This window comes from Clarias gariepinus, chromosome 9, assembly GCF_024256425.1.
Source record: "Clarias gariepinus isolate MV-2021 ecotype Netherlands chromosome 9, CGAR_prim_01v2, whole genome shotgun sequence".
In the NCBI taxonomy this organism is placed as follows: Eukaryota; Metazoa; Chordata; class Actinopteri; order Siluriformes; family Clariidae; genus Clarias; species Clarias gariepinus.
This window is the reverse complement of record NC_071108.1, coordinates 24,072,275-24,085,729: the sequence shown is the minus strand read 5'-3', so window position 1 is coordinate 24,085,729 and position 13,455 is coordinate 24,072,275. Positions and strand designations below refer to the sequence as shown.

Below are 13,455 nucleotides of genomic sequence, written 5' to 3'. Positions count from 1 at the left end.
ATTTACTCATTCACACACTATGGACAATTTGGAAATGTCGATTAGCTTAATCCGCATGTCTTTGGACTGTTCTCACCAACCCGTAGTACTCACCAGGCACGGAAGGAACATGCAAACTCCATGCACACAGAGACGAGAATCGATCCTGGCCGGGATTCAAACCAGGACCCTTCGATGTGCTAACAAATACACCACATGCTGCCACGAATAAAACTTAATTTCATTTATTTACTTAAATTTATTTACTTAACTCATTGTTAAAGAAGCAATAATAATATTTTTCCTAATAAGAAAAATAAAGAAGGAAGCAAAATACTACTTTTTTCAACATTTAAACATTTTCATTCAATTCTCAGGTCATTTAATTGGAACCCTGAGTTTACGCAGGGTCACGTGGTTGCTAATGTCCTGCTGGGGGCGCTATGTCCGGATGCTCAGTTCTCCTCCCCGGAGCTGGAGCAGAACAAGAAAAAGGGGACAAAGAAGCCGGAAGAGGCGGGACGCATGACGACATACGTGGTCAGGGGTGAAAGTTGATTGGAGCGCGTTTCGTTGTCTTTGTACGAGGAGAGTGGAGTCTGATCACGCAATTGTGTGTCTTCCCTCTTCCCCGAATCCTCTCTAAATTCCCTCCCGAACCTTTCCCCTTTTTACCCTATAAACCCTACCCCTCCCCTGAACTCATCGCCAGGGTTGGAACAGGTACGAGAACATACACTTGTGTTCGTCTTCTTTCGTCGTTTTCTTTTGTATAACTACGGCAAGACCGTTGAAGATCATCGGACAGAGTGCGTATGCTCACTAGGCCTCTGCGGACGCGAGCTAATTGTGCTAACAGGCTAAAACTCGTTATATTGTGATGTTTTTCTTTTCACCCTTGTCCAGGTCATGGCGATTTATATTAATAGCTGTGTGATTAATGTATTTTGTTTTTGTTGACTTTTTATGTAGTTGGTTTAAAAGCTGCTTGTAGAGTGTGTTAGCTGGTGGTGTGGTCGCTAAGCTAAGATGCGCTTGACAGCTAATAGCTAATAACTGAGCGTGCTAATCGAATTAATGTGATACAGAAAAGTCAGCTTCAAACACATTTCTATGGGCGAATTACTAAAATAGTTTTTATTTTAATACTTGGGTTACGGCTCATTGCCACAGGAGTGTAGTCAGGGTGTTATTGCTGTACGGCGTTACGGTGTGACGTATTATTGCCATTTTGCGCCACGCGAGATGGCCGCGCTAATGAGGGACTTAACGCGTTTCCTGTTCCTTCATATTCTTCACAATTACTTTAGCTCTTTATTACTTTTTAACTCTGTTTTTGTTTCCCCCCCCCCATATAATCGGCACATCCGGGTACCAAATCCTGAGTCTAGTTCATTGCAAGTTAAGCGCGTTTATAAGGAAGGACGCAGCATCCGTCACTCCTACCATGCGCGCGCTTGTTTATGTAGCGCCCAAATGCGTCGCGTTTTAGTCTTTTTCCTCAACGTTGAAGCACCTGAAACATCTAAATCGTTATGTTCCATTGGTTTTGAAAATCATATTTAAACATACTCGCCGAGTTTTCGGGAGATAGTAACACCTTCGCCTCAAGTGGGTACTTGCTAAACAAGGGACAAAATGGGGGACGTAACGTTAACTTCCTCGCCGTGGTTAGTAAACATAGACATGCACGAAGTGATAGTTGATAGTGATTACAGCTGTGGCTCGGTTCCAGCTGTAACTTAACTGTTCATAAAGCTGAGAGAACCTTAAAAGTGTAAAAACAGTGCTTCAGATCACATACGTACATTTATATATTTGGGTACTGTATTTCAAACAGTCCACTAGAGGGCGCTTCAGCGTCAAAACATTTTGAGCCGTTTAAACTGTAATGTTTGAGGATTTCATGCGCAGTAGCGTTACACAAAGTCCCCCCTTTCTGTAAAACTTTATGCTGTCTGTGTGATCGTCTTCATGGGCTGCATCTTAAATTTGCAATCCTCAGTATACAGTAAAAAAAATTCTAATTAAAAAAATGTCATTAGGTTACTACAAAAAAATAGATTTTCTCCTGCGGTTTAAGACGTTTTTGAAATTCATATACGTACTTCAATATGAGAAGTGTTCATGTTAATATTAAATGACTATAGTAAGACATGATGCAATTTGAGACGTTTGTCCGCGCAGTTTGGACAGTGTTGGATGTTGTGGTGCTATACTGCCTCCCCTGTTTACGTTGGGTATTGCACTGTACTAACGCACCGCGCGAGCATTGTGGCGGCCATCTTGTGTAGGTCTAAACAGGAAACACAAATCAGTGTTTAGGTTTTTTATGGTTGCCACCTTGGAGTTCTCTCATGGTTTCTCTCCACTTTCCAAAGGCATTCATGGAGGCAGTTGGGCTAGGCTTAATTGCCTCTAGGTGTGAAGGTGTGAATGTGATGCCTTGTAGAATCCTGACAGGGGTGAATTCTCCCACGTTGTGCTCTAATGTTACTAGGGTTTGCGCCAGAGGTCTCACTGCTTTGATCAGGATAAAGCAGTTACTAGAATTAAATGAAGGATTTATGGCTAGCAAATTTCACATGACTTCAGAAAGTAATGGAACGACCCTTATGGGGTGCCGGTGATTCCCTCCAGGGCAAATGGGGAAGTTACCAAGTGGCTCAGCAGTGGGTATGTATAACAGTTGTGCAGCACTTGGCCTGGAGACGTCATTGTTAGTTGTTAGTATTTAGCTGTTTTAGACAGTTCTAACTGAAATAAGGGTTTTGAACTTTTTCCATTTGAGTTCTAGTTGTGAGAACTTCAGTTTAAACTCATTGCCCTAATCAGTGGTGAGGCAACAGTTTCCCTTTGACATCTCAGCATGGCTGACAACACTGAGAAAAATCATTTTTCTCTTTTTAATTAACTGCTTGAGTTTATGTAAAAGGTGGTTACAGTATCCACTTGGGCTGGTAGTTCAATCATGGACTTTTTCTTCTTTTAAATTTTTGTTACCAATATTACAATCATGATGTAGTAATTATAACACCAATGTAAGGTTTCCATAAGGCTGTTTCAGTAAAGACCTCCAGTCATGCCATGTATATCCTATTTTGCCTCATCACAAAGTTGCTTATAAGCCTCACAATGCTGTTATCAGAGCCTCACCCTACCATCTGTATACCCGTCATGTGACCTTTTCCATTCCCCTCAGCTGTTCAGGTCTGTGCCCACTGTAGCCTCAGATTGCTGTTTGACTGGCAGGGGATGACCTCAGGGTTGTTTTAATCCATTTGCATCCAAGTTTCCATGTGTTGTGCAGTATGAGACACTTAATTTTTTTTTCTGGCCATCATTGTAAAAATCTCTCCGGTTTTCAAGTTGACAAACCTTTATAGCCGAAAATCATCATTTCACAGAGCAGAAAAACATCTTTCTCTGATGCGTTTTATCTTCCTTTTCCTGCCAAATAGACAAAGCTGTTAAGGCTTTCTCAGTCTCTCTTTCTCTCTCTCTCTCACACACAATATAAATGGGGTCAGATTATGAAAGTGGAACAGTTTGTTGTTTATCAGGAATTCACGGGCCATACAGGAATTTAATAAAAACTCTGTTCAACACAGAGTTCCTGAACAGGTTATATCACTTTAATTCCTGTTTATAACCAACCAATAGCTTAGAGTAGATTTATTTTCAGTCTCGATTTCAAAGTATGAGTCATTCCAGATGGTGATCAGATAATAAGATATTAAGCATTAACTTGGCATTAATTTCCTGTGCATTGACGTTACATGTACAGAATACTGGGGTTTTCTTGTACGTTTCACACCAATGTCAACATGATTTGTGTCTTCTTGTGTAAGCTTATCTGCATATCCACAACAGTTTAAGCTGCAGGGTGTGTTTGTTTTGGAATATTTTTTGCAGACCTACATTTAAATCGCCCATGCGGTCACTCTGTATAAAACAGTTTTTCCTTTTTGCAAGGTCAGCCAGTAGTAGTAGCAAGCCAGACAACTATAGTGTGCTTGCTAACACACAAGACCTTGTTGATGGAGAAAGGCGTCTTTGTTATGATCCGTCAGCGTACTGCTTGTGCAGCTCTGTTTACAGAGTTACACACTGTCCTCAGGGCTCAGTGTGCCTCTGAGGCTGATTATTAAGCACTGTCTAGCTGAAAGACGGGTAAAGAGAAAATGCTTCTCTGTTACGATGCCTGCAGCTTTGTGTTAAACGCTACTGAAAAGCCAGGCATTACTTCAGCCGTGTATTACTTTCTGGCACAAACACATCTGAGCTGGCGTCTGTCAGAATCTTTCTGCCGATTTAAACCTGACAACTCTGACTGAGAAATTACCCTTGCAAGATTTTCAGGACTTTGTAACTGTTAGGAAAGAAGGACAAGCCTGTTTAGTATGGAGTAATCGAATGTCACACACTGTAAGTAATTGCTGCTTCCTCACTGGCAGCACCTACGTACGTGTTCGACAAATGCAATGAAGAGAAATACAGATGCACAGCAAAATGTTTTCTGGAATCCTGGCTGAAATAACTTTTAATATTTTAGCCAGTACTTGTTTCATCTTTGTTTTGGCTTAAGTTAAGATGATTCTGAGGCTGATGAGATGTAGTCATGACTTGGTATAAGTGGTGTAAACCCTGTACTTGAGTAAAAGGAGAAATACACGAGGTAAAATGTGAGTAAAAGTCCCATTTACAATTCTGCTTGAATAAAAGTCCTCATGTTCAAATAAGTATCAAATGTACTGAGCTTGTCTTGGCTTACAGTAGCCTAAAAGTCAGGGTAAAATCCTGTACTTGCTGTAAATGTAAGTGTTTTTTTTTTGCCTATGATTACCAAGTTGTGAAGATGAGGTTCCTCTTTTGGAACCGCTTCAAAATTGCGCATGCTAGTAGAGTAACTCTTCCTCTATGCAACGGTACTACTATAATGTGAAAGCGGGAAATGTCGCAGTAGATGTTCTCCCACTGCGTGGTGTCTCAAACACTGCTTTCTGGATCTTTAAACTTCATCCATCTGTGCAGATCAGTGGTGTCTTCCCAATAAACATTCTGTACTGCAATGGGAGGCAAATGAGGGTATTTTTTTTTTTAAATGAGGATTTGAGTTCATGGTACACATGCATTGTGTGTGATTGAGATTGATTTGTATAGAGTAAGAGCTACGGCCTTTGTATATTTTCATTAGCAAGCCGGTGAAAAGGTCTTTTCCACACTTTTATTTAACAATACTTACAATACAAGCTGATTACGTATGCAACAGTTTGCTAGCTGCTTTACTAATTAATGAGCTAAAAGATTTGTAATGTAAATATGCTTAACTGTTCAATCTAGGATTTTTTTTTTTTCTAATGAGTGTTCTCCATGTCGCTTCCATGTTGCAGGCTGGGCAGTGTAGAGTCATGTGTCTACACACATGGTAGTCTGTTTTAAAAGCCACAATATATAAACTTACAGGGAAAGTGTTAACAATCATGTGAACATAAGTGAAATATTTGCTATGCTTAAGGTGCATAATATGCATAAGTTCCCAGTTATCAAAATAAAATTTTCTGTCTGATCAGGTTCAACAGTGGTGACCAAAGAGCATACAGTGGAACCAGGTATATCTCCAAAGCACAGGGATGGACTCCAGCGTGATTGAAGGTGGACTCAATGTCACTCTCACCATCAGGCTGCTTATGCATGGTAAAGAGGTTGGCAGCATTATTGGAAAGGTGGGTGTAGTTTTAAATAAGTTATTTACTAGTCATCTTTTATTATTGTGAACATACAATGGGATTTCTCCATTAGAGAAAAGGAACAAAAATGTTGGTACATGCTGTGAATTATGGTTCATAGAAATGAAATACGGACCTGGCTGGTCAGACTTTCTAAAGGAAACGGAAGTCAGTATTGAGCAAAAAAACTACAACCTGTGCATCTTCATCAAAACCTTTTGTTTGGTGTACATTTTAAATGCTGGTGCCAGCTGGAATGAAAAAGCAGCATGCCAAAGAATATTAGCTTGTGAATTAGACCTGTGTGATACTGAATTTTTTTTTCTGTGTATGATATTCTATCAAAATATGGCTTATTGTTGTAGGGAATGTTTAAAAAAAGGCCTTTAAAGAAACAGAAAAGCAAATGTTTCCACCATTTTAGATTTAAAAAGTGTAGGCGAGGGTGTAATAATATCAGCTGTGCGATCGGGACTGTTTGCCAGCAGCTGCGTTTGTGAGAAGTCGTCTGAATGCTGAATATTTGGTTGATTCTGTAGTATCACAATAAATGATCTCAAAAACAATAATAAAAGGGCTGCATTTTCTACATAATTCAGTACAAATCATCGGTCTAATTTTTCATGAGTGATATTTTCTCTGCTTATCTGCAGGCTTCCAGCGATGCTTATTAGTTGCTTTAAAGTTGATGCATTTTATTTTACAGAGGAACACACCGCTCTATTGACTTGTTTCTGAGTAACTTGCACATTTAAATGTTACATTAAGGCATTCGGCAGACGTTCTTATCCAGCGTGACTTACAAAAAGTGCTTTGAAGTTGAATGTTAAATTGCAGAGCAGCAGAGAATAAATGTTGGCAGGTCTTGGAATAATATATCATCTCTGGATAGCGTGGCAGTGGACTATTAAATAAGGAGGTAGAATTATGCCACTTATGCTTTGTGTGATGTGTTATGTGAGTCATTAAGGCGTACTGTGTATGGTCTTTATATTTTTGATGTGTGTAATGAGCAGCTGGTCTTTTTCTTTCTTTTATAGAAAGGTGAATCAGTGAAGAAGATGCGAGAAGAGGTGAGCTTTATGGTTAATGCGATTTATTTAGATTGATTACTGACATGGAAGCACTAGCATTTGATTGAATACGTTTTAAGTCTCTGTATTAGTAGGAGTAATGTAGTAGTGACTGAACATTTTTGGATAGTACAAATTTCCATTAAATAATTACCACATATAATACGTACTGATAAGTTTGCTCAATTACACCTCATTTTATTTGCCTCCTGTTCAGAGTGGAGCTCGCATCAACATCTCGGAAGGGAACTGCCCAGAGCGCATCATCACCTTGGCAGGGCCCACCACTGCAATTTTTAAAGCCTTCTCCATGATCATTGATAAACTCGAAGAGGTACACATTATTCATTTCATTTCACACCCATCTACCCTTTCCTGTACCTTCATTTTTAAAATGCCCTTGCCCTGCAGGACTTTGGAGCCTTATTGAGGTACTTATGTAGCAGTAACTCCAAGTCCACTTCCTGTAATGTGTAAGTGTTTCGGTGATCAGCATGTGGTCACGCGTTCTCCTCCCAAAACCAAACACCCTTGGAGCTTTAACTTTAATATTTCATGGCCTTCTTTAAGGTGTCCTGGGTCGACCCGCTTAAAACTAAGAATAAAACGCGCAACCAAAGATTGTAAGCTTACAAATTACTAAGAGAGCTATATTTGTAATTTTTAATTATGTAAACAGTAAAATTATAGCAATAATCATAGCAATAATTGCAGCTTTATTTTGCTTGAGGTCAATGAGTATGAGCCAATTGTCCTTTTAAAAAAAAAAATAATAAAAAAAATCTGTCTGGTTGGTATGATCTTGATGGGTCATCCAGCATGGTTAAAACCCACATTAGTTATTAACACAGTTATATAACATAAAATGATATTGCCATCTGGCATTGCATTTATTTAAGAAAATTTTAATTGATGGCCAGATATTGACCACCACAAATGCTGTAATGGCCACTGATGAGAGATTGGTCATATAGTGTATGTATTTTGGTAAAACGGTTTCACTTACTGCCAGTTTATTTTTGCTACTTGCAGTCTCCTACTTAACTTGGACTTACTTTTGTCCTTTGGTTATTTTTCAGGACATTAGCAGCTCCATGTCCAACAGTACAGCCACCTCAAAGCCTCCTGTCACACTGCGCATTGTCGTCCCTGCCAGCCAGTGTGGTTCTCTTATCGGTAAAGGTGGCTGCAAGATTAAAGAGATCCGAGAGGTTAGTGGAAACTTGATAGACCTTTTTAGGTGCTATGCTAACTCTTAAGGTTTGTCTGTTACATAGCATTGGACAAATGTCATTTATTATTTCTTTTTATTATTTCTTTTTTATTTTGATAAGTCAACGGGAGCTCAGGTACAGGTGGCAGGGGACATGCTGCCTAACTCCACTGAACGAGCCATTACCATTGCTGGGACACCGCTTTCCATCATCGAGTGTGTGAAACAGATCTGTGTTGTCATGCTGGAGGTAAACACTTATATGTTCTTAGGGCAGATTTTTGCATAAAATTTATTACTGTGTTCTACTGTGTACGACAGGTTGACGGTGGATAATTTTGAACAAGGTTGATGCAAGGTCTCGTTTATCAAGCCATGTATAAAACAAGTTTTAAAGCTTTAAAGTCATAAATGCCTGTTTATTTATATAATCTATTACAAAAGCTGTGGAATATTTATAAGGAATTTCACACTTGCACCATTTACTCTTTGCATGTTTACAAGTCAACCAAAAAAAGATAGATTTAATTGTATAGCTTTTGTGCCCATTCAATGTGGGCAAAATCCTACACATTTATAAATTTACCTGCCTGTACATGACCATATGCATTAAACATTCCAATAATTTTTTTTTATATAGATTAAATCCAGGTTTCTATGGCTCTCATATGTTCGGTTTGGGGTCTTGGAGAGCTCAGAGTCACTAATAGCCCATAAAACATACATTTTATTATGTGTGAGGGGGGGAAAAAATGTGAGCGATGCCAAACTCTGGGTAGTGCATTTATAATTTTCAAAAAAAGAACAAGCGTAAAGAAATGATTAAGTGTAAGCAATGCTTTAAAATCCCTTTTGTAAACGGCAGATATGCTGCCGTACATGTTGCAGACCTTTTACCCATCATCTGTAGAAATTATCTTTTTTGGGATGACAAAATGACAGGCACAAATCTTTCGGGTGTTATGTATTGTTATGAACTTGGGCAGGCCTTAAAAAGCTCAAGAGGAGAGCACAATAGCAGTCAGTGATTATGCACCAATCTCCCAAATGAAGAAGTACAATGCAGAATTGTGATTGGTTCAGGCTTGGGGTTATTTAGCGTTGACAGCCAATTTATTCAGTTTTCTTCTTGACAGTTATTATAATGCCATTGTTAATCTCTCTCCCTCTCTCCATTTTAGTCTCCTCCCAAAGGTGTCACCATCCCGTATCGACCCAAACCCTCAGGTTCGCCTGTTATCTTTGCTGGAGGACAGGTTAGTGTTCCTGTTAAGGAATTTCCCAAAATTATGTATCACAATAGCAAATTAATTAGGTATGCAAATCTTACTTTTTTGTCATTTTTAGGCATATGCGGTGCAGGGACAGCATGCCATTCCCCAACCTGATGTAAGAACAATGTGATGAATTTTCTAGATTGGAAATGTTTGTTTGAAATTGAATTCTTCATATGACTTAATCATTAGAGATACTGCTTCTGTTCTGTAAGCCTGCAGTTTTTTCCTTTCTTTTTTCTCTTTATAGCTCACTAAACTTCACCAATTGGCAATGCAGCAAAGTCCGTTTCCTCTGGCCCCAAGTAGCCAGGGATTCACTGGTGAGTATTTGGAAAGGCAGGAATCATGTGTTTTCAGTGTGTAAACAAAACAAATGCACGTCCTAAAGTAGGGCTATGCGATTTGGCCTAAAATCAAAATCTCGATTAATTGAAAATTTTAACTCTATTACGATTAATGAACGATTATTATTTTATTTTTTATTTTTTTTGCCCTCATAACACGTGATTGTGCTTTAGATGTTGAAACAAACTGGTGGTGTTACCTTTGGGCATCGAAACTGTTTTTCTACAGTATCTACATCTGACTTCATTTTGTTCAGTGTCATCCTTACTGAAGCCAAAATGTGTCCAAATAACGGAGACTGCATTTTTCTTTGGTACAAGCTGCTCTTGTTGCTCAGTTGTCTGTGTTTAAGCTCTCCATGCTTGACATGTTGGCGAAATAACGTAACGGAGCAGGGTCACGTGACTCCACACGCGGTAATGTTTTTAAAGGGAAAGTAATTGAAATAATCGACCTGGGAAAATTGAATCGATTATAGTTTCTAATTGTCGATTTGGATTACTTTTCGATTAATCGCCCAGCACTATCCTAAAGGACATTTGTTGGTAAATTTTGAGTATCTAATATGGAAATTTTGCCAGGGTTATTACAGCTCAAGTGTCACCTAAGGGATGAAGGAGAATCCATCGATGAAACCTATCTGTACCATTCATCAGGTCAAATCTGATGGCTGATGCACACATACCAGTACAACACTGTCAGGGCACCCAGCCATTCCAATACTTTTACTTCTCTACATGAAGAGTTCACTTGTCTTTTTATTCAATGGTTTGCTTAATATAATGTGGAAGTACTTCTGATTGTAAGTTGATAATAAATATGTAACTATATTTATCAGTAACTATGGAGATTTTTTAATCAAACGAGGCCATTACATTTTGCCCACAAATAGCATAGTGATTGCAGCTATTAAATGTTTGTAGCAGTCGTGCCTGTTGTTTATATGGTTAAATCATAAGTACAAGGTTCTAAGTTTGGGCTGTGGTCGTTGATGGGGCAAAGATCATTTCTAAAAGCTTTTTTTTTTTCACTTGAGTCCAAATTAACATGCATCTTGTTGTTTCCGTTATTATTAATACTGTGCCTCTGTTCTTTTACAGCTGGCATGGATGCCACCACACAAACTGGCTCTCATGAACTGACCATTCCAAATGACGTGAGTTTGTGTGTGTTTGTAAATATTGAATAGCATTTGATTTAAGTCCTGGACCTAATGTAATTATTAAACGCTCCTTCTTTGCAGTTGATTGGCTGCATCATTGGCCGTCAAGGTGCCAAGATAAATGAGATTCGCCAGATGTCAGGAGCTCAGATCAAGATCGCCAATCCTGTCGAGGGCTCCAACGACCGCCAAGTCACCATCACTGGCTCCCCAGCCAGCATCAGCCTGGCTGAATACCTCATTAATGCTAGGTAACATGCATATCCATACAGCTTCTGATGATTTCATTTATGTTGTACTATAAATGCAGTGATGCATTTTAATTAACTGTTTGCCCAGATAAAAGGTTAAGAGACATGAACAATCGTTTATGTTGCTGGTGTCTAAGAGAGTGAAAGTGATTGTACGTTCAGGGTGAAGGTGGAGAGATACTCACAGCTTCTCTTGCTCGCACATACAGAAGCTTTTTTGAGTGCTCTCTCCCACAATACTCTTTTTATTTGCCCCCTAGTAATTAATACCCTGGGTTGAATATACAGGAATGTGGTTGGAACTAAACAGCTGTGTGGCCATAAGAAAACCACATGTTGGTGAGGCTAATTAAACAATGTGGTGAGTGAAGCACATTAAACAATCCACCCATCATGCACAGTGTCCACTGTACAAGCCTCTGGTGGCAGTGTTATGATCGGGGATTGCTTCAGTTGCTCAGGCCTAGGATTAGCAACATTCTGGCAATATAATGGTCAGCTAATGACCTGAATAACCAGGTTATCAAATTAGTGAAGTTTTTCTTTCCTGGTGGTGCAGCCATACCTGCAGGCTCCATTTGTAAAATAGTTGTTTTAGGAGCATGAGAAATCATTTTCAAATGAACTGGCTGTAATCAAAGCCAAAGGTGATTTTTTTTTTTTTTTTTTTTTTTTTTAATGAAATATTAGTGGGTTTTTTTTGGGGGGGGGTCAAAGTAGTGTATGTAGTATAATATTGTACCTGAAAAAAAAAAAAAAAAAAAGTTTTGCAGGCATTTAATTGTACAGCTATGTTTAAGTTAGAATTAGGATTGTGTAGCATCACTTGCATGTTGGTGTGCGTTTAGTGAACACTTTCAAAGCTAAACATGTCACTTATTGTTTTCCAGACTTTCTTCTGAGGCAACAGGACTGGCTACAAACTGAGCTTCTCGTACGCCGCCATATCTCCATTAGCCAGTTACCCCCCCACCCCCGCAACCTATATACACAAACACACACGTGTACAACCACACACCAACACAAACAAGTGTGCACGTGTGTGCACTCACTTTCTGCAAAAACAAAAAAAGCAACCAAGTATTCTCAACCCAGCTTTTGTCCTCACCCATGCAGGCTGTGCTTCATAAATATATTTTCTGGAAGTTAATATGCATAGGTATTTTATTTATTTATTTCATGGACATGTTTTTAAAATCCCTTTTGCGTATAGTTTTTAACACTTTGGTTTTCGACATATCCTGTTGTACACAATATGATTTACTGGGAAAATCTGATAATTATTTTTTTTTTTAGATGAGTTTTTTTTGTAAGATTTTTCTTACAAAGCATATGGGGGAACTAATAATGTAAACCAATAAGTTCACAGCTTTTTCAGTGTACCATACAAATTTATTTATTTTAATTTATATCCAGGAAGCTGTCAATTTTGGGGGTTTGGATGTTTTTAAGCAGACAAGCTCCGTTCCACATTTCCTGGCTTTGTTTCCCCTTTTGTTATTTACCTTGTGTCACCCAATTTGTGAAGTATTTCAGTGGATTGAAGGCTGCAGTGTATTTGTTAATTGCTGGTCAAATGTCAAATATCTTGTCATTCCTGTTTACTATTTTCCCCGGAAGCCGAAGGCCGTTTTGATAGGGGGATGGGCAAGAGCGTGTCGGACATTTCTGATAAATTGATAAATATTACTGATGTGATGAGTTGATTAATATTTCTTTTAAACAGAGAGAATATTTTTTTTAACCTATTGGGGTGGGGAGCCTGCAAAGGATTCCAAACTGACTCATTGTTTATATGGTGTGACTGATTAATCAACTAGAAGGATCATTCTAGAAGTAACACTAGTTTCCTCTTTTCTCAGTTTGCTTGGTTAAAATTTTTATTTTGTAAAGGAGAACCTAAAACCTTTTTTGTGCACGTTTTCAGAATATTCTAGATTTGAAGTGCAACAGGAATGAAAAACTATAAAATGCAAATTAAAATGATGTGAAATGCTGAAACTATTACATGGATGTGGGTTTTTTCCCCCTTTTCCCTCTTCTTTTTTTTTTTCATTTTATTTACATAATATATATTCGTTCTACCACAGAACCCACTGACTAATACAAGCGGAAAAATATTAGGGCCAAAATAGTCTAAATTCTACCACATAGGTTACACGCGTGGTTTGCAGTGATGTGTTCACCTTTTTAGGGATACTTTCACAGTTGCATTCATTTTGGCAGCAGTGTAAGTACTACTTTCGACAGCTTTAACAAAAAAAAGTGTGTATTTTAAAGTTGTTAAAAACTAACCTAAAATATTTTCCCCCATATGTGCTCTATAGATAACTATGAAAGTAAAAAAATATATATAAAAAAAAATGGGCATTAGAAATCTTTAAAATGTTAGATTTTAGGCTCTTAATTTAGCCTGGTGATGCAAG

The 13,455-nt window shown here is 38.4% G+C and overlaps 1 protein-coding gene across 1 annotated transcript; it reads left to right on the top strand.

Moving 5' to 3' along the window:
- The first annotated feature begins 539 nt into the window (after positions 1-539).
- On the top strand, positions 540-13,030 carry pcbp2 (poly(rC) binding protein 2). The gene is made up of 12 exons (XM_053503610.1): positions 540-702; positions 5,553-5,705; positions 6,749-6,781; positions 6,999-7,115; positions 7,861-7,992; positions 8,116-8,244; positions 9,176-9,250; positions 9,342-9,383; positions 9,519-9,591; positions 10,717-10,772; positions 10,860-11,029; positions 11,920-13,030. Exons 2-12 carry the CDS (start codon positions 5,613-5,615, stop codon positions 11,954-11,956), a joined length of 957 nt encoding a protein of 318 aa, XP_053359585.1. The 5' UTR covers positions 540-702; positions 5,553-5,612; the 3' UTR covers positions 11,957-13,030.
- The last annotated feature ends 425 nt before the right edge of the window (positions 13,031-13,455 follow it).